General features: G+C 46.6%; 8 protein-coding genes across 8 annotated transcripts; 3 read left to right on the top strand and 5 right to left on the bottom strand.

The window, feature by feature from the left end:
- Positions 1-165: 165 nt before the first annotated feature.
- LY89DRAFT_16625 (uncharacterized protein) lies at positions 166-1,590 on the bottom strand. Its single transcript, XM_018205528.1, has 3 exons — positions 972-1,590; positions 436-903; positions 166-346 (listed from the first exon to the last, which is right to left on the bottom strand). The coding sequence occupies exons 1-3, from the start codon at positions 1,273-1,275 to the stop codon at positions 264-266; spliced, it is 855 nt and encodes a 284-aa protein (XP_018078611.1). The 5' UTR covers positions 1,276-1,590; the 3' UTR covers positions 166-263.
- Positions 1,591-3,439: 1,849 nt separating this feature from the next.
- On the bottom strand, positions 3,440-5,227 carry LY89DRAFT_663009 (uncharacterized protein; the record flags this gene model as incomplete). The annotated part of the gene is made up of 4 exons (XM_018212681.1): positions 3,440-4,233; positions 4,296-4,415; positions 4,524-4,988; positions 5,044-5,227. 4 exons carry the CDS (start codon positions 5,225-5,227, stop codon positions 3,440-3,442), a joined length of 1,563 nt encoding a protein of 520 aa, XP_018078610.1.
- A 1,970-nt stretch (positions 5,228-7,197) lies between these two features.
- On the top strand, positions 7,198-7,484 carry LY89DRAFT_679437 (uncharacterized protein). The gene has a single exon (XM_018213871.1). It carries the CDS (start codon positions 7,281-7,283, stop codon positions 7,434-7,436), a length of 156 nt encoding a protein of 51 aa, XP_018078609.1. The 5' UTR covers positions 7,198-7,280; the 3' UTR covers positions 7,437-7,484.
- Positions 7,485-10,747: 3,263 nt separating this feature from the next.
- On the top strand, positions 10,748-12,011 carry LY89DRAFT_679436 (uncharacterized protein). The gene is made up of 2 exons (XM_018213870.1): positions 10,748-11,353; positions 11,429-12,011. Exons 1-2 carry the CDS (start codon positions 11,073-11,075, stop codon positions 11,832-11,834), a joined length of 687 nt encoding a protein of 228 aa, XP_018078608.1. The 5' UTR covers positions 10,748-11,072; the 3' UTR covers positions 11,835-12,011.
- A 12-nt stretch (positions 12,012-12,023) lies between these two features.
- LY89DRAFT_776399 (uncharacterized protein) lies at positions 12,024-13,111 on the bottom strand (the record flags this gene model as incomplete). Its single annotated transcript, XM_018222040.1, has 2 exons — positions 12,983-13,111; positions 12,024-12,932 (listed from the first exon to the last, which is right to left on the bottom strand). Exons 1-2 carry the CDS (start codon positions 13,088-13,090, stop codon positions 12,024-12,026), a joined length of 1,017 nt encoding a protein of 338 aa, XP_018078607.1. The 5' UTR covers positions 13,091-13,111.
- Positions 13,112-13,526: 415 nt separating this feature from the next.
- LY89DRAFT_692995 (SGNH hydrolase) lies at positions 13,527-14,624 on the bottom strand (the record flags this gene model as incomplete). The annotated part of the gene is made up of 4 exons (XM_018216608.1): positions 13,527-13,637; positions 13,713-14,125; positions 14,299-14,483; positions 14,560-14,624. The coding sequence occupies 4 exons, from the start codon at positions 14,622-14,624 to the stop codon at positions 13,527-13,529; spliced, it is 774 nt and encodes a 257-aa protein (XP_018078606.1).
- A 4,003-nt stretch (positions 14,625-18,627) lies between these two features.
- LY89DRAFT_727285 (uncharacterized protein) lies at positions 18,628-18,940 on the top strand (the record flags this gene model as incomplete). Its single annotated transcript, XM_018219136.1, has 2 exons — positions 18,628-18,756; positions 18,815-18,940. 2 exons carry the CDS (start codon positions 18,628-18,630, stop codon positions 18,938-18,940), a joined length of 255 nt encoding a protein of 84 aa, XP_018078605.1.
- A 3,162-nt stretch (positions 18,941-22,102) lies between these two features.
- Positions 22,103-25,133, bottom strand: LY89DRAFT_713139 (tRNA-dihydrouridine(47) synthase [NAD(P)(+)]). Its single transcript, XM_018218030.1, has 3 exons — positions 24,408-25,133; positions 22,481-24,355; positions 22,103-22,432 (listed from the first exon to the last, which is right to left on the bottom strand). The coding sequence occupies exons 1-3, from the start codon at positions 24,902-24,904 to the stop codon at positions 22,345-22,347; spliced, it is 2,460 nt and encodes an 819-aa protein (XP_018078604.1). The 5' UTR covers positions 24,905-25,133; the 3' UTR covers positions 22,103-22,344.
- Positions 25,134-25,145: the final 12 nt, after the last annotated feature.

The raw sequence follows: 25,145 nt of genomic DNA, 5'->3' as shown, positions 1-25,145 counted from the left end.
AAGATACTGTGCTAGCCACGCATGGATCAGAGCTCGAAGCAGGTGTGGGGGTCGGAGAGACCGAATAAGAGCTAGATGAAGGCAGACAGCTTGCCTGTGTCGAGAACAGGGTATAGCAATCGGTTTCAATGCACGACACCGTGCTGGTAATGCATGGGTCAAAGCTCGAAGTTGGAGAGGCCGAAATAACGCTCGATGACGGAAGGCAGCTTGCTTGCGTTGAGAACAGAGTGACGCAATCTGTCTCGATGCAAGAAACCGTGCTAGTAACACAAGGGTCGACACTCGGTGTAGATGTGGTGATCGGTGCGACTGACGAAGAGCTGGACGAAAGTAAACAGCTTGCCTGTGTCGAGAATAAGGTAAAGCAATCAGTATCAATACAAGATACTGTGCTGCTAATACATGGGACAGAACTCGAAGTCGGAGTAATACTTGGAGGACCCGATATTGCAGGGAGGCAGCTTGCCTGTGTTGAGAACAAGGTAAAACAATCAGTCTCAATACAAGAAACTGAGCTGGTGACGCATGGGTTGACAATCGATGTTGGAGTAATGCTTGGAACGCTTGGAAGGCTCGACGTTGTTGGGAGACAACTCGCTTGGGTCGAGATTACTTGGTAACAATCCGTCTCAACGCAATAGACTTTGGTAGTGACACAAGGATCGCTACTAGATGTGGGAATAACGGGTGGAGAGCTGGATGGTGGAAGACAGCTCGCTTGTGTAGAGAACAAAGTAAAGCAGTCCGTGTCAATGCACGATACCGTGCTGGATATACAAGGGTCTACACTCGAAGAAGATGCGGCAGCTATCGATGAGCTTGGTGGAAGCGTGATTACGGGGGCGTTGAGACTTGATGTGATTGAAGAGGATGTGAATGCTAATCCCGTGGAACTCGAAGCTGCTCGCACCTCAGTTGCTAAACAAAGCATGAGCCTTCGATATACTACAAGAGTATGCGCGACTTACTCTCTACCACCAATGTTTCTGTAATATCGGTTTGGGGGTTTCTTGGCTCTAGAGAAACATCTCGTCGCCAAGTTGGATGGAATTGAGACTTGGAACCATCTGGCAAGGTCTTCTCCAGGAATATCATGAGACCGATGAAAAAGAGTGTTACGGCGAGACCTCCAATCATCGTATAAACACGAGTCCATAGAGGTCGCGCGGAGGGGTTGCCTCTGCCTGCAGCCTTGCTTAGCAGATGGCACCTAGAGAACATCGACGAGTTACTCACGTGAGAGCTTGACTTTCCTCTCCCCCTCAGCCTCATCCTCGGGGTTCTTCCTCGAAAACATCATGACTAACAATGAATGGAATAAATACGATATGAAAGAATGTAGGGAGAAGAACAAGTTCAGTTATACGATTAAACGAATGGAACAGGCTGCATAGCAGCTAATTTTTCTGCATTGAAATCGCAAACAGAAAAAAGCGAAAGCGTGACACAAGACTGGCAGTGCCCTTGAGGTATATACGCCCGAGATCTCGGCGCGACGGTGAAAACCCATGCAATGCTGAGTTTATTTTTGTCGAGGAGACTTTGAAGTTCCTCGAGGCCGAAGGCTTGCAGTTGTACCCGGGAAGCTAGCCAATCCAAACAGGCGCGTTGGAACAGCTGAAAATATTGAGGTTGTACCTGCATTTTCTGGCCAATAAGAGAAGTGAGGCTGTGCTTCGATGGCTTCTTTCGTCCAGTCTTTGTGCGTTGATGGAAGACCTTTTTTGTGGCAGAGGGGTGTTCTGCGACACTGAAAAACAGATCATCTCATGTCTTGACACCTCGAACGCGAAGGTGTTGGGATGAAGAGTTGCATCGTTACGAGAACCGATGATAGTGTCTGGCTCTAGGTAGGTATTGCGTATGGAAGGAACAATGATTTGTAACATTATTCAATGATCGACTGCATTTATTGAAAATATGCACACTCGAGGATAAAAGTGGTCGATTGACTGCCTGTTGGGACACTGAACCTTGAGAAGATAATCGGATTATGGCATCGTGGTTGTTTAGAAAATGATACAAGGCTTTCCAGCCATTCTGTTTCAGGGTCCTCCCGCTTTTCAAGCCACCTCAAGGAGACAGAAAAGGGGCCCACAGAGGACGCCTACCTAGAGGTAAATATGCCTAGGGGCTTGAAGGGCTGAGATTGTGGAAGGTTCCATGAATCAATCAGATATCCGAATGCGCTATCGTGGATCTTGGGCGTTGTGCCTAGGAACGGGCGCTACACAGGAGTTGCCATCGATCTTGGCGGCTTGTGAGTGAATAATGTCCATAGGTTAGTGTTACTGAGTGATTGGATAGGAGTTATAATCTCGCAGCTGTCAGCAGAAACTTGCAAAGCTGTGGACGTGTTTTTAAGGTTAAGGTTTATGCTCCCCGAATTACCTAGGTAAGCTAAAATAGATCAAACCTCACGTGATGCAATTACTGCTTCTCGTTTATGACGATACAGTCAACAGTGTGAAGACTTTGATAGCTTCCTGATTTCTCTTTCCGTTTGGTAATAGTGATAGACACAAGAACTCAAGACCCAGCAAGTACCTAGGATATATGTCACGTGATACTCGAATTCTCTACCAAATCTCTCTGCTCTTTCTCTCTCTTTGAAAGAAACGCAGAGCAGAGGCAAATCATATCAAGAGATGGTGCGTCCAAGCCCATTAGATCTAAAGTTAACCCGGAGCCATTTTCAGAGACGGCCCGGATGTTCTCCTTGCTTCTCGCCCTAAATCCCAGACCCTGAATTTATCCGGATCCTTCAAGACTTCGGGACAGAGCTCAAGCTGCCGTCATGAAGATCTAGATTCGAAAGAATGTTCCGCTGTGGAAACGCATGTCAAAGTCCTCTCTCGACCGTGCCCCGTCCACACGGCACGGAACGCCGCTAAAATGAAATTCAGGGTTCTTTGCGAGCTGAAATGACGAAGATTTTGCTATAAGGTTATGTTCTATGCAATGGAGAAAAGGAGGATTATCGTTTCTATGTACGATCCTTCAGGGCATAATCGGAATTGTAGATCTTGTGATGGTGGTGGGAATTTGTTACCGGTGGTGTTTGACGATAACTTGCATTAGCTGGCGGATTATTACTCGGGGATGATTTGAAGGGGTGACATGGAATCTGCTATATGACGATCTCGGGCCTTTTTTGAGTGATTTTTTGGGGAGACATTATCTGTTAGGAGCACAAAATGACTTCTTGAAAGCTGAAGGTAATGGTGAGATTTCATTTCTCGTGAGGTGTCTTTGTCTACGTAGATTGTGTCATAGTGACTGACTGTCGTATATCATTACCGTGAACGCCTTGCCCAAGTCCATACCAATTCATATCCCATTTCCCATTATCATGTGGTTATAACCATTAATCGTAGTCATATTTGTTGCTCGTATTCTCCCTGAACCACTGAAGTAAACATAGAAACTTAAGCGGTCAGCTTTCACTACTCCCTGCTTCCGTCTGCAATTCTCCTTTGATCGTGTCTTCACTTTCCGAGCTCGACCTTCCTGTTGTCAACCCCTCATCTTCACTACTTGTGAAGTCCAGCAAATCAGCAGTGAACATCCCCACTACACTCAGTCGACTCCTGCTACTATCTCTCTCATGCTTTCCTTTTGTCAACGTTCTCGTCGGCCACTTCAATGTCGGAGCTTCAGTTGCCACTTCCATCGTCTCTTCTTTTTCTTTCCCTTTTCCTTTGCTGATGGATGACATGAGCTGAGGAATATCTACTTGCACCACATCTTCCACGCTGTCTATCCGAGTGTGTGTCCCATGGGAAATGTTTTGAGGGACTTGTACCTGAACCACATCGCCAACATCTGCCATCCGAGACGGCGCACGAAACGGATCAGGTATAGCTGGAAGGTCCTTCATGGTTTGAACCTCAAATGTTTTCTGCACGTATATCTCACTCTTGACACTAGCTATCGAGCCCGATCTCGAAGGCCTCGTGGGGATCGGCGACATGATGGCGTTGAACCTCATAATCTTGGGAGGTGGAGGTAAGAACCTTGAGGTGAATGTTTGAGACGCTGTATAAGTGTTTGTTCTTGTAAGAGAGTTCGTGAGACCATTCTTTTCTGTTGGACTGGAGGCGCGAGAGGATTGCGAGAAAAGGTTTGGGATGAGACGTTTCCCTAGAGGTCTCAGTGAAGAAAGCGAGGCGCAAACGATTCCAGTATCGACTTCAACGACGCTCCAGTTAAGTGAGCTCACCGTTTGATCTGTGAACATCAACGAGTCAGAAAGTCGCCAGCTGGCTAATATGCATTCGATAGAGACTTACAAGTGACATCAGAACCACTGCCAAGATGATTCAAGTGAGCAAGTCGAAGAATGCTTGCAACGCAGGCAAAAGTGCCCATCGAAAAGAGAATGATTAGTACTGTTCGTTGAGGTTTGGGCACTAAGATTGTCAGCAACATTTCTACAAGTGGTACCTCCAACAAGCAACAGAGATTGGAAGCATGTCAGACTTTCTGGAAGTAGTAATATGGGGTTTCCGTATACTTACATTTGAGAGCCCACAATGTTGGGATAGGCAACACGCACAATAACACATCCGTTGCAATATTGAATGCCGAGGAAGCGTAGAAGAAGTTGACAATCGGATAGCAATGACCTTTAAGATTGTAATCCCAAGCCGCAGAAACCGGAACACAGGTAAAAATAATCGCAAAGATTGAGGATATCCAAAAGCACAGAACCACGATTGCAGTTCCATAAACCGTGTTGCGTAGAATGCCATGTGGGAAGATTCTGACGTAGGTAGCCATGATCGAAAACTTGGTGAAGGTAATGGCTGTCGAGTATGAAAGATAGGCGCCATAAAGAGCTTTCGTGATCTTGCCGGTTGCGCTTGGGATATCGGTAAGAACTGGGGACAAGTTCCATATGTGCTTTCCCAGGCCAAGGCTCTCCCCAACCAGACTAGATATTGAAAGAAACGTGGCAAATATGAGAGCAACGATGATAAGGACTTTAGAGCTGTCAGTTAATAGAACTACAAACTTCTTTGCTAGAACTGTACTCACTATCATCAAGTCCCGTTGACCGAAGCATCCGGAACCGTACCCATAGCCGTAATCCAGTTGTCACACATATGAAAACTAGGAATACACTGTTGATAGTAACAATCGAATTCTGGACAGAGCTGTTGTCCTGCTTCTCGTGAGTGAGATAGGGTATCAGATCTGGAGGTATCGTTGACGTCGACATAGTTCCTTCTACTGAAAATGACCATAGATGAACCCGCGCTGCTTGATGAGAGGTGGACGGAGCTTTTAGGATAAATGATAAGAAGTGTTCCTGCAGTTGATGCCGCATCTGCATTCGCGGCTCAATTTGAAACATATAGACATGAAAGGCCCGTGGCTGGTTTCCCAGACTAGGGATAGGAATAGTGGGCGAACTGGTCTGTGACAAAGGCTAATGCGCCCTATAGCTATAGCCCGCAAAGACATGTCGGACAAGGTCTTTGCCGCCCGCCAAAGTTTAATGGTGGTGGTATACCAGTAGCATGCTGAATTGACTATGTTGAAACTCGAACATCGTGAGAACTCGCTACATTAGGTCTAGAGGTCCGACAGGAGGTCAGTGTCGTGACAGAGTCAAACTATCATGCATCGATAGCGGTCGATCCGGGTCTGTTGGCTGGTGGTCTACGCTCATTCGGGCGGGGGGGGGAGCTTCAAGCCTGACCCTAGTGGTGGCGGGAAATCAGGCTATCTGCTCGAGTACCTGGAGAGCTTTAGACCATCTGAAATAACTTGGAATGGCGTTTCTGCTGAAGCCGTCTGGCAAGCAAATGTGCACTTACCATAGAAGCCTTCGGAGACAGCGACGTCATCTAATCCAGCCTCGCTGCACATCGTCCTAATATGCTTGAAGTTATAACTTCCCAGACACAAAGATGGATGGTTCTGCTTGTCGTTGTTTCTCTTTGTTCAGAGAAAGGGGGGTTCGAAGTCCCCCTCCCCGAGCGGACGTCGGCATGAGGCGTTGGCTAGTGTATTGTTCTCAAACCCTGTTTCTTGACTCCGGCATGCTGCGAACAGCTGGATCATGCATCAAGGGCATCTCGAAGGATTGGTTACTATATCATTAGTACTCGTAGTGTTTTCTAAGAAAAGTCTTGGTCTCGACAAAGAGGTTGGATGTGAGTGGAGTGGAGCACTGTCGCTAAAAATGTCCAGCGCTCGGTCCCCTGATCAGCATGCACAGACATCGGAAATCACCCACCAACCCCTCCAAGTAAGGAACAGCAGCTCGTAGAACACGGAATTCTTCACCGAATTACCAACTGCTGTCAGCCTGACAGAGTGGCAGCTCAAGATGTACATCTGAGCTTGCGGCCTCAAAGTTTCAATAGTCATCACGAGGCCGCTAGACCCTCTCCGCAGTAGTGTTGTATGTGGGAGACGAGACCTAGCAACAGATCCCGCTCCGGGCCTTCTGGGGGACGAACGAGGAGATGCGGGACGATTCCAAAAAGCCCGGAAAGGCTATTATATTCAAGGGTATGCTCCCTTAAGCCGCATGACTGTACATTGTACAAGACGAACGATCTGCTTGGTACACTGGACGACACCTTCCAAGGTCTTCTGGGAGGAACTCTAAACTTCAGACAGCCGTTGTATGAAATCCGCTGTCAAAGATTGATGGCTTGTGACTAAAGATGGGTCCGTCGAAAACCGGACCTTGTTTGGGTAAGCTTTAGCCTTCCAGGGCATAACGTATTGCTGGGACGTCAGGAAAGCTACCTGGTGACCCATCGTTGTCCAATCATCTGAAGAGCGCATTGTGTAAACATGACGGGCAAGGAGATAGCTTGGTACACCGCTTTGACTAGTGCAGCGAAGGGTGGACTAAGTTCGCAAGGTGGATTTACCACTTCCCATCATCCCACGCTGTGAGGGACACAGGCAGCTCGGTGCCCAGTGCTTTCGATGGAAGTAATAAGGCAAGCGACAAGTAAATGCACTTAAAAACCATGGGAGTTGCTTATATTGCTGCCAACGACTTGATAGCAAGATCCATCGAGAAGTTGAGAGTCCGAATTGAAAGGACTCTGATAGCTGCGCGAATACTCAACGACATCATCCCGCCTAAGCTCGAGCCATCGTCACGGAACGAAGTGACAGAAAAGGTGCTGCTTGCGAAGAGAGAGGTCATAGCACAGCGAGTGTCCTACAAGTACAGCGCTTTTCCAACCCGCGAGATCTTAGTCCGAGAATTGAACCTTTCGGGGATTTTATACTCAGCTTCAGCTATGTTCGCCCGCATGCCCGAACACCGGAGAAGCCGTGCAAAGACCTGCTCCTCCGAATGCCGACGAAGAGGTTGGAGTGGGCAAGATCTTTCGACTTATTCCCGGGAAGAGACGGAGACTGTTTCCAGTGGCAGTTTTAAAGTGGTCGGTTTATGATGTTGTCGAGGTTATCGGTAGTTTGAATGTTGTTCGCAGTCCCATAAGTATACAAAAGAAGGAGGCACGACTGCACCATCGCTTGGGAGGGGTTTTCTCATGGACCCATCTGCATCTAGTGTGCTCACTAAAGAGTTCATGCAGCTTTCATGTAGGCTGTCAGTGCAGTCAACACGTTCTAGACGATTCCTACTCACAATTTGCACCCAATTGACTTTCTCAATTTGCCCGCTCGAAGAGGTCATAGTGAGCACTAGTGTGTTCTTTTGAATGTACCTTACAAATACGAAGCTTTTCTTGCTAGATCTCCCCCACCTGTTCGTGAAGCAGAATTTGCTTTTTTATCCACTTTCCCAGAATTGGGACTTTCTCCGATCTCCAAGAGACACGTTCACCGGGCACATCGATCGAAAAGAGTCATGTTATATCAAGTGACCTGAACATAATTCCAGCAGAAGTTGATCTTTGCGCGAAGGTTGTTTGAACATGAAATTGTACACGCACCCATGCATTGGAATTTGTAAGCCCTGGACTGTAAGGGCAATAATTGATCAGGAATAGTGAGTCGCTAGTATTTCCTCTTACTTACGAGGCGATTGGGCCAACTTGGGCACAAGGGCTGCAAAAGATGGAAAGACTCGAACTCAACCAGTACGGAGTAAGTACGCTTGACCGACTTTGTGGCGATTCAAAGGATCCTTTGACCGTCGCAGCGTGACAAGGTCTGTCTTAGTCGTGATGAAGATCATCTTGACAACGACAGTGAATTCTAGCCTCGCTTGATGAAGTTGATGGCATCATGATGAGGGGCATTCATCAGATAGCTCGGAATATGTGCATGTTCTTGCATATGTGATGGACATGCAACATTCCGCTCATATCACTTCCGGATCTGAGGACGGCATTGGACACAACCTTCAGCTTCGGTGGCGGCTCTCGGTGTATTAGTTACTTGACAGCCCAGTAAACAGTCTTAAGGAAAGATTGGAAGTGATACTCGCTCCTTTCAGTTTGAAAATTCCACTCCATATTCATAAACTAAAGTGCAAATTCTCGCTGCACCGCATTCATTGGAATAATCCTCTTGGAGCCACTGGGGGATCCTGACATATGTGCATATGAAGCACTGTCTTTGATGGCATCATATCCTCGCTGCTCAATGAGCCATACTCGAGCTGTATGTATATTGTTTTGGGCACTGCTCACAACTGTATGTTGTGTTGCTCTGTAGTACGCTGGGGTCGCGTATAGCGCACCCAGCGCACCCAGCGCGTACAGCGCAAAACGCGCAATCTGCACTAAAACATGAAATACACAAAAGAGACAGAAATCTTGAGGACACGAGCTGATGATTATGCTCTAGTTTTGACTTTGACAGTGGAGCAGACAAAGTCGAAAATTAGTCACCGGGATACGGTGAAGTTGAACCTTTCGCTGGATGGTCTGGAAGATGTGCATCTTCTTGCACCGCTTATACTCTACCTAGTCTGAGCAGGGATTACAGATCCATATTTCAAGTGTTTATAGTCGATCTCAGAATACTATTTACTTGACAACTAAGTAAACATTTTCAAAGAAAAGCTGATCAACCCTAATGTCGAAAATGTAAAGCGCAATCCACGCCGCGAGAGTTTCTTTCAGATAACTATCCTCTCGGCTTAGAGAAGAGTGTATTTAGTTCTTTATGCTTACATCATATAAACTTCTCGAGACTGAACTCTTCGACGCATGCGGAAATCAAGTACAACGTCTTTTGTTCTGTCACGTGATACTCAATGGCTCCTTTGATATGGAGAAATTCTTTATCTGCCTGTGCATAAAAGCACAGTTCAGATATCAAAAACTATTAAGATTTCATTTACGCCAAGTTTACACCAATTGCAGAAACATCAATATATGAAACCCAGTTATCAGTACTGCAAGTATATAGCTATATTTCAACAATGTCTGCCTTCGAAAATTTGCCGAATGAGATAAGTGCCATGATCTGGGAAATGGTCGACGAAGAAGCACAAGGAGGAATTATCGAAGTTGCTTTCACACGCACGCCTACTTATGAAACGCCCGTGGAGGGAGACCCGCTCGAGTCCTCTGGAGATTTCGCTGCTTTGCAAGAAACCCATCTCCTCTCTTGGGCGTAACAACAGCCGGCGTAACTACAGGCGATTGCATCCACAAAGAATTCGTTTAAACAACGGTCCGAGGGTTTACTTCAATGCTACAAAAGACACGGTGTTTTTTGACGCATCATCTTTCGGCGCTCTTTGGTATTATATGGTGCGCCACAGAGCAAACTTCGCGCAGCCTGCCGCTTGGCGCCTAAAGGAATGACTAATGTTCTGACATATGGCTTTTACCATCCCGCCGGATTGACTTCCAACAGAGTAGGCTTGCAAGACACAAGAAATGCGACAGGCGATTTGCGTAACATAACAAGCATACGTCTACCCGGACATCGAGGAATCATGCCACAAGCCTTTCCAGGGGCGCCAGTATTGCCAACTCTCCTTGGCTTGATGAAGACTGAAGTCCGAAGTCAGCTTTTTTTGCTACGTGAAAGTAGGAAAAGAGACGGAACCTACCGATATACAGCCGCGCAGAGGGGAGTGATAAATACTCAGCGGTTAGGGGTGAATATGGACTTCAACTGGTTTGATTTGGTGGTGGGGGCTGCACTTGACATCCCTGAAGGGCCGTGAACTGATGGTGGGTACTTGATAGATGGCGAATGGTGATCTTGGTTTATTTTTCTCGTCTTCGGTGAGGTTAATGTTACTGAGTAGTGGAGATGTGATGCGCTCTGCTGGAGTTCTGTACTGTTCAATGAAATGACAATTGATTTGAAAATGCTGCTGCCAAACTTTGCAGGAATGCTTTCCGTTTCAGATTTTTGAAAGGGCTTCGATGATTTGAATGTCAAGGCATAACGAGGGGGAATAAAAGTCCAACGCTCATAGCGGATCACCAGAGATATGATTATGCTTTGAAGTGGAATATTGGAAAGGAGACACCTTCACAGCAGACTTCTCCTAGATATGGAGGACACTCAAGCTGCTTTGCAGTCTCCTGAGCGCAAGGGAACTTTTGAATTGAAGGGTATGCCACTGGGCATGTTCTCTTTGTCGTGACAGCATCTGCGAAATTGGACTTGAAATCAAGCATAATCGGCCTGCGGGAGGCAAAAAAAAAAGGAGGTCGTGCAGGGTCTTGGCACGTGACCGTCTCCGCTCCGCTCCGCCTCGCATGGTGTGGGGTCATTTAAGGTTAAAGTACGGATGCCAACATCTTAAATCTGCATTCATCCAAGTACAATATACCTTATCTTTCTCTAGTCTTTTCGACTCTCCATCAATCATTCACCCCCCGACAATGATTGTTGCTGATTCATCTACAATGTTTGAAACGCGGAAAACCAAAAACCAGCTACTGTGCCGCGCCAAGACTGTCTTTTAGTCAAAGCTAGTAAATTGTAATCAATGCGGCGAGAAAGCTCGTGTCTCTCGCCTTCTCACTGCAACCACTTCAGCAAATTTTCCTTCTTACACCTCCTTACTTTCGTTCCATTCTCTCTTTCGTCTCCTTACCACACTCGTTCAGCATAATTGTACAGTAAGAAACATTCGGAACCCCATCATCATGCATTCAACAACCATCAGCGTCCTCGGCCTGGCACTGGCAACACTCTCTTTGGCACAATCGTCCACAATTTCCCTCTTTATTCCCGGCGCAGATTCGCAATCCCTCGTTGCCTCCATTGTCGGCTCAGATGCTACAGCAACGACCTATGCATTCCAATGTGCTCCCGGCACAGACGCCGATGACTGCGGATTTCCTGAAGTCGTTACACTCACAGAAGGTCCGGCCATAGCAGCATACACCTTCGCTCCTGAAGTAGATGCCAACGGCACTACTGCTTTGTAAGTTATCTCTACTTGGCGTTTTTCACACTCCTGCGCTCTTTGAAGATCACTCCTGACTGATAATCCGTCCAGTGCCGGTTACGTCGATTGCTCTCTCGCAGCGTCCAGTGCAGTGTGCGCAATTTCTGCTGGCGGCACAGAGGCTAACGACCCTGGCCTTGAAACTTCCACTCTCACGGGCACCGATTATAGCTACATGCCAGTTGTAATTACTGCGGGAGCATTGGCTTCAAACACAGGATCGAGCGTCCCTGCGAGCACGACGAGCGCACCCAGCAGTAGCAGCACTGGCGAGACATCGGGAACAAAGACATCAGGAAGCAGTACAAAGACCTCGGGAAGTCAGACTTCTAGTGGGACAGCGGCACAAACCTCTGGCTCGTCATCGAAGACTAGCACGGCTGGTGGGTCTGCGATTACTGGAGGGGCTGCTTGGATGGTTGGAGGGGCTGCTTTGGCTCTCGCCGCCATGGTCTGACTCGGTATGGGATTCTATACTATAGAACGAGCTTATAGATTTGTTATATCAATCGTGTAAGCCGGGGCTATATATATGTATATTACTAAGAGAGCGGGGAAGAAAACTTGGACGAAATGCACGCATCTGTAGCGGGTCGAATGGCATATAAAATCAATAACGAAATATACTAAAGTCTTTATATAAGTTTCACTTCTCCCCATCCTCAAAAGCACACACTTGAAAGCCATGTCTCGGTGCATGGACCCGCACAACTGCATCCCCAGCCGCTGTCTCTATAACCACTTCTTTATTGTCCATGCTCACAAGCTTACCATTATCCTTGTGTCGAGACCCGCTATCTGTTGGCCAAAGTTGTACAAACTGCCCTTTCTCAAGCCCTTGCTGCTTGACCACTGGGTCATTTTCATCCACCAAGCCTTCTGTCTCGTTGAATAGTGAGGTCACAATAATCTCCATAGCCTGCTCTCCATCCACCGTCTGAGGAGCAGAGATCAACTTCTCCGCACTCGACACCGTCCTCTGAAACCTCTCGATCCAGGAAAATACTCTCGGATACAAGACCCCTGAGATTTGGTCTGGAGGAAGTGCTCCAGGAACCGCAGAAATCCAGTGTAATAGCCACACAGCCTCAATATCTGCAATGCTCGGTCCATGTGTTCCGAGCACCCAATCCCGGCCGTCTGCTAGCAGCGTCGTCTCAAGGAACTCCACGACGTTCTTGACCTCGTTGATAGCGTTCGGTCGCGCTGCTGTCAATGCTTCGGGTGTGAAAACCATCATGCCCTCGAGAAGGTCAGCTCGGTCTCTAAGGAAGGCGGGGTCTTGAAGCTGAGGGAGATGTGCTGGCATTAGTTGGACGACGCTCTTAAAGAGCCCGCTGTCGATGGCGAGGACCTCGAGAAGGTGCTCGATAGCGCGGTGCTCAGGGGTAGCAAGTGCAGCTAGACGAGGCTTCGAGGGGTGGAGATGCTCTAGTTTCTGTAAGATGAGCCGGGTGTCGAGGTAGACGTCGCGGCCTATGGAGAGAATAGGGATACGTCTGTAGTTGATGCCCAGACGAGCTAAATCAGGTCGTGGGAGGATCCTTGGTTGCATCTAAGTCATAATTAGCTTGAGGTCTGCCTGGGGAAGGAACATGATCCTACACATTGGATATACGGAATGCCTCTTAGGGCCAAGTACCATATGATTCTCTTCGAAAGCGGAGATCCCAGGTGGTAAAGAAGTATAGGCAATTCAGATGCTGGAGACATCTTGACAGATTAAGGTTCAGTCCTTTATAGACTGGCGAATATAGCTGTCGTTTTGTTCACGAGTTTCTTTAGCTTTCTCGAATTGTTGTCAAGGGATGAGGTTGGGAATTGACAAGTGGGGGATCGTGCAAATTAATGCTGACTGCATAAGTACAAGGAAGCAAAAGCACATGCGGCGAGCATTGCCCACTAGATGATTGGAGGGGCTACGTTGGCTTTTGTTGCAATGATTTTATTCATTGGAGACTCAATGCGAGACTATCTAGGTTTATAAGAGCGGAACATTTATGCTCCTCTTTCACGGAGACGAGTCACAAGCCTCGCTTCTAATGCTCATATTTTCTACGTTTATTCTAACAAATTATCGATCAGATCTATAACGTATACTAGTCGGATTCAAAACAACTTCCAGATTCAAGGTGATACAAGTAGGAGTTCAATAGGGCAGAGTCGAGCAAGCGCCTCCTCCCGCAGGTAACGAACCTGGCCCGCCATCAGTGACGACTCCCTCGGCAGCAACTATCAAGCCATCTTCTCCTGCTTGAACCTGGACATTGAGATGGCGAGTCAGTATATACGGTTCACAGTGTGGGGTCCCGACTCTTCAGAAATAGGGACTTACCAACGCAGGGTACCAAATATTAGCCATCTTCATATACCCAACCTCATTTGGATGCGTTCCATCAATCATATCAGTGGTTGGAACAGAAGACATGCTTACAAGCCTAACGGGCTTGCCTGCATTGGATCTCGCCTCAATGATAGCAGGTAACTGGGAGTTGAAGACTTGAATTCGATCATTTACTGTCGAATTCGCATCGTTCAATATTTGTGCTACAAGGACAAATGTTGCAGGACTGTTGGAGAGGATCTTGTCAATTAGATTCCCGAGTCTAGCTGGAGCTTCATCCACAGTGTCGTCTCCAATCATATCGTTGGTTCCAGCGTGGAGCAGGACGACGTTGGCTTTTGGTGAGCCTGTGATTTCGGGATCACCGCTTGCACTGATTTGGTCTATGGTTTGCCCGATGAATCCTGTTGTTCAACCGAAGTCAGAATACATTATTGGCAAAGATCTAGGAGCCGAAGAGCCAACGAACTCATCCAATCAGTCGAAGCACATTTTTCTTCTTCACTAGCTCTCGATCACAATCATGAAGATCTCTGCTCCCAGAATAAATCCAAAACAAGGGCAGAATTTAACGTACCGTCAGTGGCGTTGTTTGGCCAATTGCCGTTACTTAGCTGCCCAATGTATTGGACGGGACTCCCTCCTTCTGAGAGAAGACATTGCAGGTCCCGACGATATGAGTTACCTTCTGGCTCGAGGAAACCGTAAGTGATCGAGTCTCCAAGAGGCAGAATTCGAAGAGCGGCCCCGTTGGCTACTGATCTTCGGTAAAATGCATTTATAGTTGGATGAGGCACTAGGTTTTGTCAGAGGTGAGCTTTCTTTGAGGAGATCTTACTCACGGGCAGCTGCTATCAAAGAAAATGCAGCAAACAATCGTGTGAACGGGGTATTAAGTATCATCTTGGACAAGGTGATTTGGGACGTCTTTGTCTGCTCCTGGTGGGCACATTTTGCTATTTATACCTTCCCTTTTATCTGTACTATTCTTTGCGACATGAGGCAAAGACTTCATACGCCTCATGCTAAAGCATAATAACATCATTGTAGATTGCACGAATACATGATTATTTTTAGATATGATCAATCCCAAGAACTTGGGAGACGGTAGTTCAGCACGTGAGAAGTTAGCGGTCAGCGCCATGCCCATTCTGGCACGGACGTCGATCCTTCGCCTTTTTCAACGACTGCTATCCAATTGAATCTCTTCTTTGGAAGTGTGTAGTGAGAATAATGTTGGTAAGATGGATTGGGGTCCTCTTGCAGCCACAGTTGAACGCATCCGAGATGACTCCTATGCAGATCTCCTACGTGATGATCTTGACTGTCTCATATTTACGACTAAAGCACAACATAATCTGCAGGTGCTACGATTTAACATGGATGAAGACGCAATCTACTCACACAAGTTGCCGGTGAGTTTTCATGAGCCCTGATTATCCCGACGAGGTTTTGGATGACTTTCATGTTCTGAGAGGATTCCTTCTTCGTAAATCATCAGCTTCCGAAAAGTAAAAATATGATGATCCTCAGCCTCGCCTCTAAGTTGCTTGACCCAATAGCCGTGGTTCGTGTCCTGTGCCGTATTGTCTGTCCAACAAGCATCCATTCTTTGCAAGTCGTGTCAGATTCAAAACCAAGCTCTAGAGTGATATCATGTCACCACTTGTTTGTAGCCTGCATGCACTTTGACATCAATGGGGCGCAGTCCTGCCCTGTCATGCCATCGGGCAACTTCGATCTCCAAGCTTCAGTGTGCTCAAAAGTTTGCTTGAATCATTCTGACCAGAAAATAAAGTTTTACCAATACGGCATTGCTGGCCAGTGATCCTCTGATTCTTTACCAAATTCGCTATTCGCATAAGCCCAAATACAGTAATACTGTGCATTCTGCTGTATGAAATACCTTGATCGCTTCCTAGTCTGAAATGAGCAGTAGATTCGATGCTTGGCTTTGGAAAAACTTCACAAGCATGCTGACGATGCTTGGCAAGAACTCGCATTCAATTTTACGGTACCTAAACTTGAAGGAAAAGCTCTGTCTAAATGCGCGTTCGAAAAAGGACAGACAGGGAAATCAATGTCTCGATTACTATCGAAGCTTCGAGGCTTGGAGAAAGCAAGCACGTGACTCGAGCAGGTGGAAACATCTAAGCGAGAGTGAAAAGGGGGGAGCGGGGAGATTATCTCAACATAACAAAATGGGAAGCACAGGCTCTAACAAAAGACAACGATAGATACAAAGTGCTGCTCAAAAGAACAAAGTTTCATGACATGAGAATTCGGGACCACGTAATGTTCAAAGTCCCTTATTTCAGGGACATTCTGAATCCACACCTCAATCTCTATATGATAATGCTATGGGATTAACATGTACCATGAATATACTTCTCGGCCAGTGGCTAACCAAGCAAAGCGCCTTTCTGGACAATACTTTAACATACTTGAAGATGAAATCAGACACCTCCGATGTCATGCACCTCGGGCTTGTGAATGTGCGCTGGCGCTGTTATGGTTTAGCGGAATCGCATACCACCAATACGAAGGACAAAACTGGCCCTCGATCTTTCAACCTTTTTCAACAACCCTCACAATTATTTTTCCCAACGCGCAAACTCATACTCCAACGATGAAATCTTTGATCATCGCAAGAGGAGGAACGAAACATCAAGTTGCGGGCGCAGGAAGTAGGGCCCCCTTACAGAATACTCACTGCGCGAAGGTTTCCCCAAAGGTGTGACAGATGTTCTTGGACTGGGTGAGTAGTTTAATGAAACATTTGGGCCAATGCCCAGAGCGACTGTAGACAAAACAAAGCACTCGCTCCAGGACTATCAAGGGCAAGTCTACTTAGTCATGCCTCGTAGCAACTTTTGAACCACTTTCCAGATTATTTCATCATTTTGGAGTGTTTCTTTCACGAAAACATTCGACCTTGCATCAAATAGTATTAGTCGCGTAGGACTGGGCATTGAAGTAGTTGGCATTCGAGTGCTCCCACGATCTGACACTATTACAAAGGACTTTATATCACGAGATCACCGCCAGGCCTTCGAGGGGACTAACTCAAATACGAAAGATAGGGTAATCTGAGTCTGAGGAGAGGACAGCTTGGCGATATCGATCGTCTGGAGTTATCAAGAGGATCCCATGTCAGGAAAGTGTCTTAGGGCTCTTGTTTAGCATGGCATAACAGATGGTACCTGCGTAGGAGGATATAAGTTGCGGATTAAGTGAAAGGTGTTCATTGTAAAAGCTTCATTCATCCGAGAACGTCTTCTGTAGCCATTATCATTCGAATTTGGGTATCCTACGGACATTGTGTTAGATATTCCAAGTAAAGGATTTTGACCCTTAACGAAATCCTATTCACTAACTGTTTTCATCACTAATAACTGATACAAGGTGAAGTGATTAGAGAGTAACAACTGTGGGGAATGGACGCAGTCAATGTATTCGAAAACGATATGATGTGCAGGACCATGATCTTAGTTTATGAAGATAGAAGATTCCTCGTAAGTTATCTATCACAGTCGCAAGGAATGAAGAGCGTTCGACATCTATCAGCTTGCAAAGTCTTCGGTGATTTAGGTCAATGTATTGAGCTGCTTTTCTTTTTGTTATCCAGAAGACAGTATATACTATCATTCATATGCAGCTTCATCGATCAAAGCTCAGTCCATTTCTTCGATGCCGAACTTGAAAAGAGCGAGAGGAATGATAGGCTCTTCATGATATTACAATGGTAATGGCCGAACGCGACGGTCGTCTACGACATCCACCCCGCAATGGCACGATTGTTTGACTTAGCGTATCATTTATCTGTGATATAGAGGACATCGTAGAACTTGAAGTGATAGAATAAAATTGGCTAGCAAGGCTTCGTGCAATAGAAGAGCTAGTCGATACAATCGCGAGAAACTGCGGTGGATGGATCAGGTTTTATTGCAATGACTCCGGATTTGCAACAACTGCCTAATATTTCTGAAAAAAGCTAAGAATCAAAATCATCATCCATAATTTACACATCGCAAACGTGAAGCATATGTGTTTATTGTGGGGCTTCAGAATGGGACTTAACCCACTCGTATTGTCCCACAAACTCTGGAACAATATTGTCCTGAATTCGGTTTCTTTCTGGGAACGTCAAGATGATGCCAACATGGCATTTGATCCAGCTTAAAGATGAGGTTTTAAAAGGTCTTCATCTCAACTTTAAGCCGTTGTGACAAGATCGATTCACCTATAAAAATAAGCGCCATTGGGTTTCGCGACGCTAAGACCATCTATTTACACTGCCCTCTTTTTCCACTTCCCTCTTCCTACATACAACTTACAACACGATTGGGTTCCGCGCAACTTGTTCTGGAAACTTACAGATTCCGCGCTTCGAGCACGAGATGTAAGCCATATATCCGTGCATCTCGATCTCTATACAATTGAGACTAACCACGGTGCAGTAGTATGGATTCTAGAGGACGGTGGCTTCCGGGCATACCGGTTATTCCGTGCTTTTCCAAGAAGTTTGGAGAAGCTCTGGAAGACGCATGCCGCATACATGGAGCAACATCCTGTCAAGAGAGGACCCTTCCAGAGGTACATGACAATCAAAGAGCTGTATGAGCGTGCCATTAGCGCGGCCTTCGACGCCATCAACAAAAAGAAGTTGGATGGCAATTTCGCTTTCATGACTCCACTTCAAAGATGTCAATAGATCGCGGAAGCCGAACGCAGAATCACCGCTGCTATTGCTGAGCAGAAAGATATCACCGAGTTCCTGAACAAAGATATTGCGACCCATAGGCAAACTCGAATGGAAGAGCAGGAAGCGAGCGACTTAAGCCTTGTCGAAAGTCTTAAATCGAACATTGATTTTATCAGTAGGCAGAAGATCCTTGAAGGAGCCATGTCAAGTACTGAAGGTGGGCCACAGGGTTTGGAGTCGCAAGATGAGGAGCGGGCTGTTGTGAAGGACAAGAGCATTCGTGGTCCGAAGAAAGGCAAAGCTGTATCTCAACAACAGTTTAGCACGAAGGTAAAATGCGAGCCAAATATCTAGGTTTTCGACGGAGATTTACTTACATTAACTCAAGGGCCACAAAGTCCCCCGGACGAACAAGTATGCGCATCTACGAAAACCCTCAGAAGATTCCCCTACCGATGAAGGTTCACCTGCCGACGAAGTTTCACCTGCCGAAGAAGGTCCCCCTGCGATGTAGATCAGATACGGGTCAATGCTGTGTTTATGATGGGTGCAGGATGAGGTATAACCCCAGGTTCGGCTGGTGATAGTGGACTTGTTGGTTTATATACGACCTAGATTAATGAGAGCTATAAGAATAATCATCTTACCGTCCTTGTGTGAAGACTTTCTCCCTGCTGGATTCGGTCTCTTTGTCCCCCAGTTCGTGAACCGATGTAGTTTTCAGAGACTAGATGTAATGAATCCTCTCATTCTCCCTACAATAGTGACTAGTCAGCCTTTGAAACCTTTCAAAGTATTGCAACTAAGTGGCTCTTATTATCCACTAGATATCTGTGCCAGCAAGGCCAAAAAGTTTTGTTGGCCTTTCGCGAAATACTTGAGACTCGATGAAGCCATGAAATGAAATATCGTCACATTTCACTTAAAGCGATCCGTTGTGTATTTCAAGTATTTGATTAATTCACCTTGGTTATGTTCAAATAAATGAATACGCCAACCAATTGACTTCTAGTTTGCCTGAGGGACAAAAGGAGAAAGGCAATGAACAGCATCCATTTTGAGCAGCAAGTATGTAATTGTAGCCAATTAATTATTGTTCCGTTCCATCCTTTCCAACACGTCGTAACAGCTTGAAAACCTCGGTAGTGATACATTCTTGATCATGCCACATTATCTCTCAGACTACCCGGCCCTAAATTGCGCCAATCCGTCGCAGCGTGCGTCGAAATAAGGTAGTTTGGCAGGTCTGTATGGCGGTTAATGCTAGTAGTGTGACCCAGCCTCTGAAATCGAGATTATATGAGTATTACAGCAGCTTCTAGGTGAAAAGTTAGCCTGACTGTGTCTATGGAGGGGATGATCCGAGTATTGATGACGCCGTTGAATATCCCAAGTAGGGCTCGTCTGCAATTTACCATAGCTTTTGAAGAGAGCAAGTCACAATGCGACTGTGCCCTCTGTCTGATGGAGTGAATCCATGGAGAAAAAATAATGAGCTATTGCCCAATTTTGGTTCCAAAAATTATGCCTAGAGCTTCCTGAAAAGTAAAATATCAAGGTAGATAGACTTTGTAGATACTTAGGTCTTGCGACCAAGATCTCCCCCTAGGACCCCAAACGAAAAGTTTACTCTGGCTGTTTCGCAAGATGACAGCGGCTCAGCTTGCGCCAAGTTACCCCCATCAAGCGGAAGTTCTTCAGAGCCCGGGTAACCCACAGCAGGTCTACTTTCGACATGATAGGTTTGGACGCCACCGCCAGACGCTCTCCAAATTCTATCCATGTTTACTTGAAGAAGGCCACCCCCGGAATGGGAGCATGATCTTCCAGGAACGCTCCAGAATAGACTTCCGGGCTCCTCTCTGTAGACAAATCAGTACACACTTTTGGCAGAAATCTGGAAGAGCCTGGCTCCTTAGATTGAATATAAAGCAAGGGAAGAATTCGACGTACTCGTGTGAAGACCCCTATGTCGCTTTGAAATGATTGCTCTTACGCCATGGCAGGCACACCTAGAAAAAGATCAGCATTGGTACTTGTAGATGCGCAGGTCTTGCGACCAAGATCTAAGGCCTCGCGACCAAGATCTTTCCCCCCGATCCCAAACTAAAATCTTAACGAGAAGACCCGGGTGATGAAGCCGGAAGACGATAGGATTCGCTCTGGCTTAGCAAGTGGTGTGGCGGCAGCTCGCGCTTGCGCAACTTGCGCGAGGCCCCCATCAAGCGAAAGTTCTCCAAAGCTCGGGGTAACTCAGGACAGCCCATTTTCGACACGACAGGTTGTATGCCACCACCAGACGCTCTCCAATTCTGTCCATGGCTACTCTGTGAGGATCCACCCCCAATACTATAGTTCAATCAGTAAACGTAGCATGACATGAAGGGAGAATGGAGCTCACTGGGCGCACAGTCCCCCTGGAACGCTCCGGAATAGACTTCCGGGCTCCACTCCGTGTGGGGACCACGATGTCGACTTTGAAATGACTGCTCTTGCGTCATGGTAGACCTATATGGATGGAGAGGATTAGCGCTCCCTACTTGCGATCGGGGTACTTCTCTGAAGATGAGGTTCGCTTTCGCGACTGGCGAAGATGAGTATCGTGTCGAAGTGGCGTCGCAAGGATGGCAAAGGTAGGAAAGAATGGGAGTGAAGAACTAATGATATTGTAGTATAGAAGTCGATCTGGCGCAAGAAAAACTTTATGTTGTAGTTGCGAGGATGAAGGTTTGAAAATTTGGAAAATGGGAGGGGGTTTAGATCGCAAAAAAAACCGCTAGTCTCTTCTCGGACTAGCGCTAAATCAGAACATCCAGGCAGAGACGGATTCACTTTTATTCAAGTAGTCTAGGATTCTAAAGATCACCGAACTCATTTCATACAAAATACTCACCTGACTGAATTATTAATGTCGCCGACTCGTGGATTTCCAGAACAATCATTCCTAGCTCTCCTATTTATCTCGCTTAGCTCAAGTAGCGCATTTGATTGGCTCCGTTCGGGACAACCTGATTGAAACGTTTGATGCGTTACAGACGGAGAGGATGCATCGAAAATACGAGGTTTGCTGACCAAAATTCATTGCCAATAGTGCTAATTCTTCAAGTGACCCTAAGCATGTTCCATATACCAACTCATATCCTGGTACAATGTTTCAATTACTCCTGAGACGAGGAAAACCGCTCATGAACTCTTGATGGGTGGCTTACAGAACTGGGTACCCTTTCTACCATTCACAACAAGCTCAGATGCCTTTCCACGAGGTTCTCGAATTGTGGCTCTTGTCGGCCAACCTCTGTAACATCAACTAAGATTCATAGTGAGAATCCTTGTTGGTGTCTGTTACTCGGGACACCACGGGGTTTTGGGGTATACCGAAGCCAAGGGGGTTACAACATGGGTTCAAATATATTCTTGAATTGGCGGCAGCTTCTGCTTGATGTAATTCTTAGGTAGTGCAACCAACCCAAACAGAAGATCCAAAATACTGCTATTGAAGATTATAAGGGTGCCTCTTGAAAGAGGATAGACGCCAGTCTTGTTGTTGATCAGCTTTGTGATTTGCCCTAGGAGTCTACTTTTAGTCACGCTTTGACACTTTGCTGGACCTAGCTTGATAATTTCATATGTTGAGTTAGTACTTGCTCAAAGAACTTAACATTTCGGAAGGACCAGACTTGTGTGTTCACCGAGAGATAAGCAGTCTTAATAGTCTGTCTAGGAAAGAGAACTTTTTACTGCTATCATGAGCTCAAGAGCTAGCCAACATATAGGATGAATAGTGGAAACCCTATACTTGCCTATGGCTCCATCGTAGGAAGGCCGCTGATGATACCTCATTCTAATCAACGCGTCTCACAACGCCATCTATGTGCAAATGCCAGCCCGTACGGAATGCAGCCGCACTGTGTCGCATCCTCAACCCTCCGCCTCGATCTCATAACTGTTGCTCTTATGCTTCGGCTGGAACTTGAAGTCCTTGTGGGATGGACCGAGATACATCTCACTAACATAGGTTAGCACGGACACTCAAAAGGCAACTAACATGACATACCTGATCTTGATCCAATCCAAGTAATTATCACTCGCCAGCAACGTCTCCAAATCACTTCTTCCTCTATACGCTGGTGGACGATCCTGCAAGCTTGGCGGAAGGTGCGCAAGTATGCCTACAGGAACATACCTATGAGCAAAGCTCAACCACTCCAGCAGGAAACGTCGAGTCAGTCCAACACCAACTTCATCAGAGCCCCATACCTCCAATCCATAGCGTACGAACTTCTCGACGTAGCCAAGACGCTCGGAAGCAGATTTGTCAAGGTATTGTCCTTTCTCAATCTCCTCAAAGATCCATGGCTTGATTAGAGCTCCACGAGCGACCATGACGGAGTCAACAGCAGATAATTTGATGTCATCGTAGTACTGCACATGAGAATAGCAGTCGCCGTTACCAATGAAGAACATTCTGTTGCCTTGGGTATTTGCTTGGGTCCGCTCATCAGCTTCTCTGATCGTGTCTGTGAGATCGTCCTTCTGCTTGTTGTATGACTTGACAAGAGCAGCACATTCAGCAATGTATTCCCAGTCAGCACTCTTGGTATATCGTTGCTGTCTGCTTCTACCATGCAAGGTCACAGCTGCACAACCAGGGGCTCCAAGACGTTCGCGTGACTCGTAGCCACCAAAAGCTAGGCGTTCAAGGGTCTTCTGAGCTGTTGGCTTTCCGTCCTTGGTACCCATTCTGATCTTGGCAGTGATTGGGACTTCTCCAGACACAGCATTCATGCCTCTGATCATCTTCTCTAGCTTCGATGGTGCATCTAACAATGCGGATCCCGCACCACTTTGATATACCAATTCAATTGGGCAGCCGCAGTTGAGGTCGATGAGGCGGAGGTGTGGTAACAGTTGGCCCATCACTTCAGCTGCCTTCAAAGCTTGCCATGGTTTGCTCGCAGATATTTGGGCTCCAAACTTCAAATCCTTCGTGTTGTCGTAATTCTGCACAGTCGAAGTAGGAGTGTATCTTGGTGGTGATATTTCACTCTGGTGAGCTTTCATCAATGCCCATTCAGACTTTTGTCCCTGAATCAGTGGTATCGACATTGCCATCTCCGAGTATGTTAATTGAGCTCCAAAATCCACGCACATCCTTCGGAATGGAAGATTGCCTTGGGTCGTGAGAGGTGCCAGGACAGGAGTCTCAGCGCCAAAGTAGATTCGTCTCTTTTCCGACGGCAAAAAAGGAGGATCGGTAAAGTTAGCACGATTCTCCTCGCGGGTCTCTTCTGACGCATCTTTCTTCTCATGATAGACCTTCTCCATCTCCTTCTGCTGTACATCTAACCAACCGGTGTACGTGTCTGACTTTTCAGTCGGTGTTCTTCGTCGAGCGAGGTTTATCTTGTCGTTGGTACTGACAACATTGAAGATTCCAGGGCGATCCTCGTCATCGAATCCTTGCTTGAGTGCATCCTCTCTTTCGATGAGAACCAATTCTTTTCGGCCGTCTTCTCTTTCAATCTCCTTGGAATGGCTTGAGACGAATCTACATCTCCAACCCGCAAAACAGGTCCCTTGAGCTTCCCATACTGGACATTTACCTTCGAATGTAGATAGATCACCTCTCTTCCCTTCCCGAAGATATTTTCGTAAGTCATGACAGCATTTGCAAGTATCGCCAAAGCTGCATGCCTTGGGAGAAAATTCGGGAGAGTTGGATCGACTGACACAGAGTCGAATAGCATCGAACCAAGAACCGAATTGGCGAGACTTGTTCTGGCCCTTCTCCTTTCTCTTTTTCTTCTGGTTCTTTCCATTTCTACCCACATTATCTCGGTCATCGGTCTTGCCTTGTCCTTCCGCAGCGTCGTCGTCAATCTGAGTCGATGTCTCCGGTTCAGGTCGACTGAATGCGTTGATGAGGTACCTGAAGAGAATGTCAGCTAGGGCCTGAAGGGGGACGTATAGTATGGACTTACTCTGGCTTCACAAGAGCGATTCCCTTGACTTTCTCTCTTGTGTCCACCTTCGCAGTCTCTCCATTCTGCTGAGGTTGAAGCTTAACTCTCTTGGCTGCAGGCACGTCCATCATTTCCGAGTCACTGTCTTCCGCTTTGCTCCTTTTGAATGTGGTTTCTCTTAAGCTTGGGAAATTATCCTCAGCCCCAATCTCGGTGTCCACCTTCGCACCCTGACCATTCTGCTGAGGCTGAAGCTTGACTCTCTTCGCTGCAGGCACGTCTGTCATTTCCGAATCACTGTCTTCTGCTTTGGCTCTTTTGGATGTGGTCTCTCTTAAGCTTGTGGCATTATCCTCAGCCCCAATCCCGTTCCTCTCAATCTTTTCTGCTTTTGTGATGGCTGAGTCCTCTGGCAGGATAGGCTGTGGTGGGTGAGCTACCTCTGTTTGTTCGCCATTGGAAGGTCTCTTCAAGGGGTTGTCTGGGTCTAGAGGATTAGTAATCTTTTCCGTCATTCTGAGTTTGGCCGTAGAGTTTTTGTCCAGTTGACTTGTTGACCTTGGGGTTCGAATTGTGAATGAAATTATTGGAAGAGAATTGTCGAAATGACTCGTAACCAAAGATCAATTGGGCAGTAACGGGTGGTGTCCTTAATTACTGCTCATGCCAATCGTATGTATCAAGCCAAGTTTGCGCCCTCTGCTGCGTAGGTAGGTAAAAGCTTGACAATGAAGAGCTTGAGGTCAATTCCACGCT

Source organism: Mollisia scopiformis (genome assembly GCF_001500285.1).
Source record: "Mollisia scopiformis unplaced genomic scaffold LY89scaffold_1, whole genome shotgun sequence".
Lineage (NCBI taxonomy): Eukaryota > Fungi > Ascomycota > Leotiomycetes > Helotiales > Mollisiaceae > Mollisia > Mollisia scopiformis.
This window is presented reverse-complemented; position numbering and strand designations above follow the sequence as displayed.

What these genes read in the sequence shown, in the direction of transcription:
- LY89DRAFT_16625 (XM_018205528.1), bottom strand. Translation starts at nt 1,275, where the DNA reads ATGAGGCTGAGGGGGAGAGGAAAGTCAAGCTCTCACGTGAGTAACTCG. An exon ending in AGAAACATTGGTGGTAGAGA is followed by an intron (nt 904 to 971) that starts GTAAGTCGCGCA and finishes AGGTGCGAGCAG; the next exon opens with CTTCGAGTTCCACGGGATTA. An exon ending in TGCAATATCGGGTCCTCCAA is followed by an intron (nt 347 to 435) that starts GTATTACTCCGA and finishes TTCTCGACACAG; the next exon opens with GCAAGCTGTTTACTTTCGTC.
- LY89DRAFT_679437 (XM_018213871.1), top strand. Translation starts at nt 7,281, where the DNA reads ATGTTCGCCCGCATGCCCGAACACCGGAGAAGCCGTGCAAAGACCTGC.
- LY89DRAFT_679436 (XM_018213870.1), top strand. Translation starts at nt 11,073, where the DNA reads ATGCATTCAACAACCATCAGCGTCCTCGGCCTGGCACTGGCAACACTC. An exon ending in GCCAACGGCACTACTGCTTT is followed by an intron (nt 11,354 to 11,428) that starts GTAAGTTATCTC and finishes TAATCCGTCCAG; the next exon opens with TGCCGGTTACGTCGATTGCT.
- LY89DRAFT_713139 (XM_018218030.1), bottom strand. Translation starts at nt 24,904, where the DNA reads ATGACGGAAAAGATTACTAATCCTCTAGACCCAGACAACCCCTTGAAG. An exon ending in ATCGCTCTTGTGAAGCCAGA is followed by an intron (nt 24,356 to 24,407) that starts GTAAGTCCATAC and finishes CATTCTCTTCAG; the next exon opens with GTACCTCATCAACGCATTCA. An exon ending in TTGGATTGGATCAAGATCAG is followed by an intron (nt 22,433 to 22,480) that starts GTATGTCATGTT and finishes AACCTATGTTAG; the next exon opens with TGAGATGTATCTCGGTCCAT.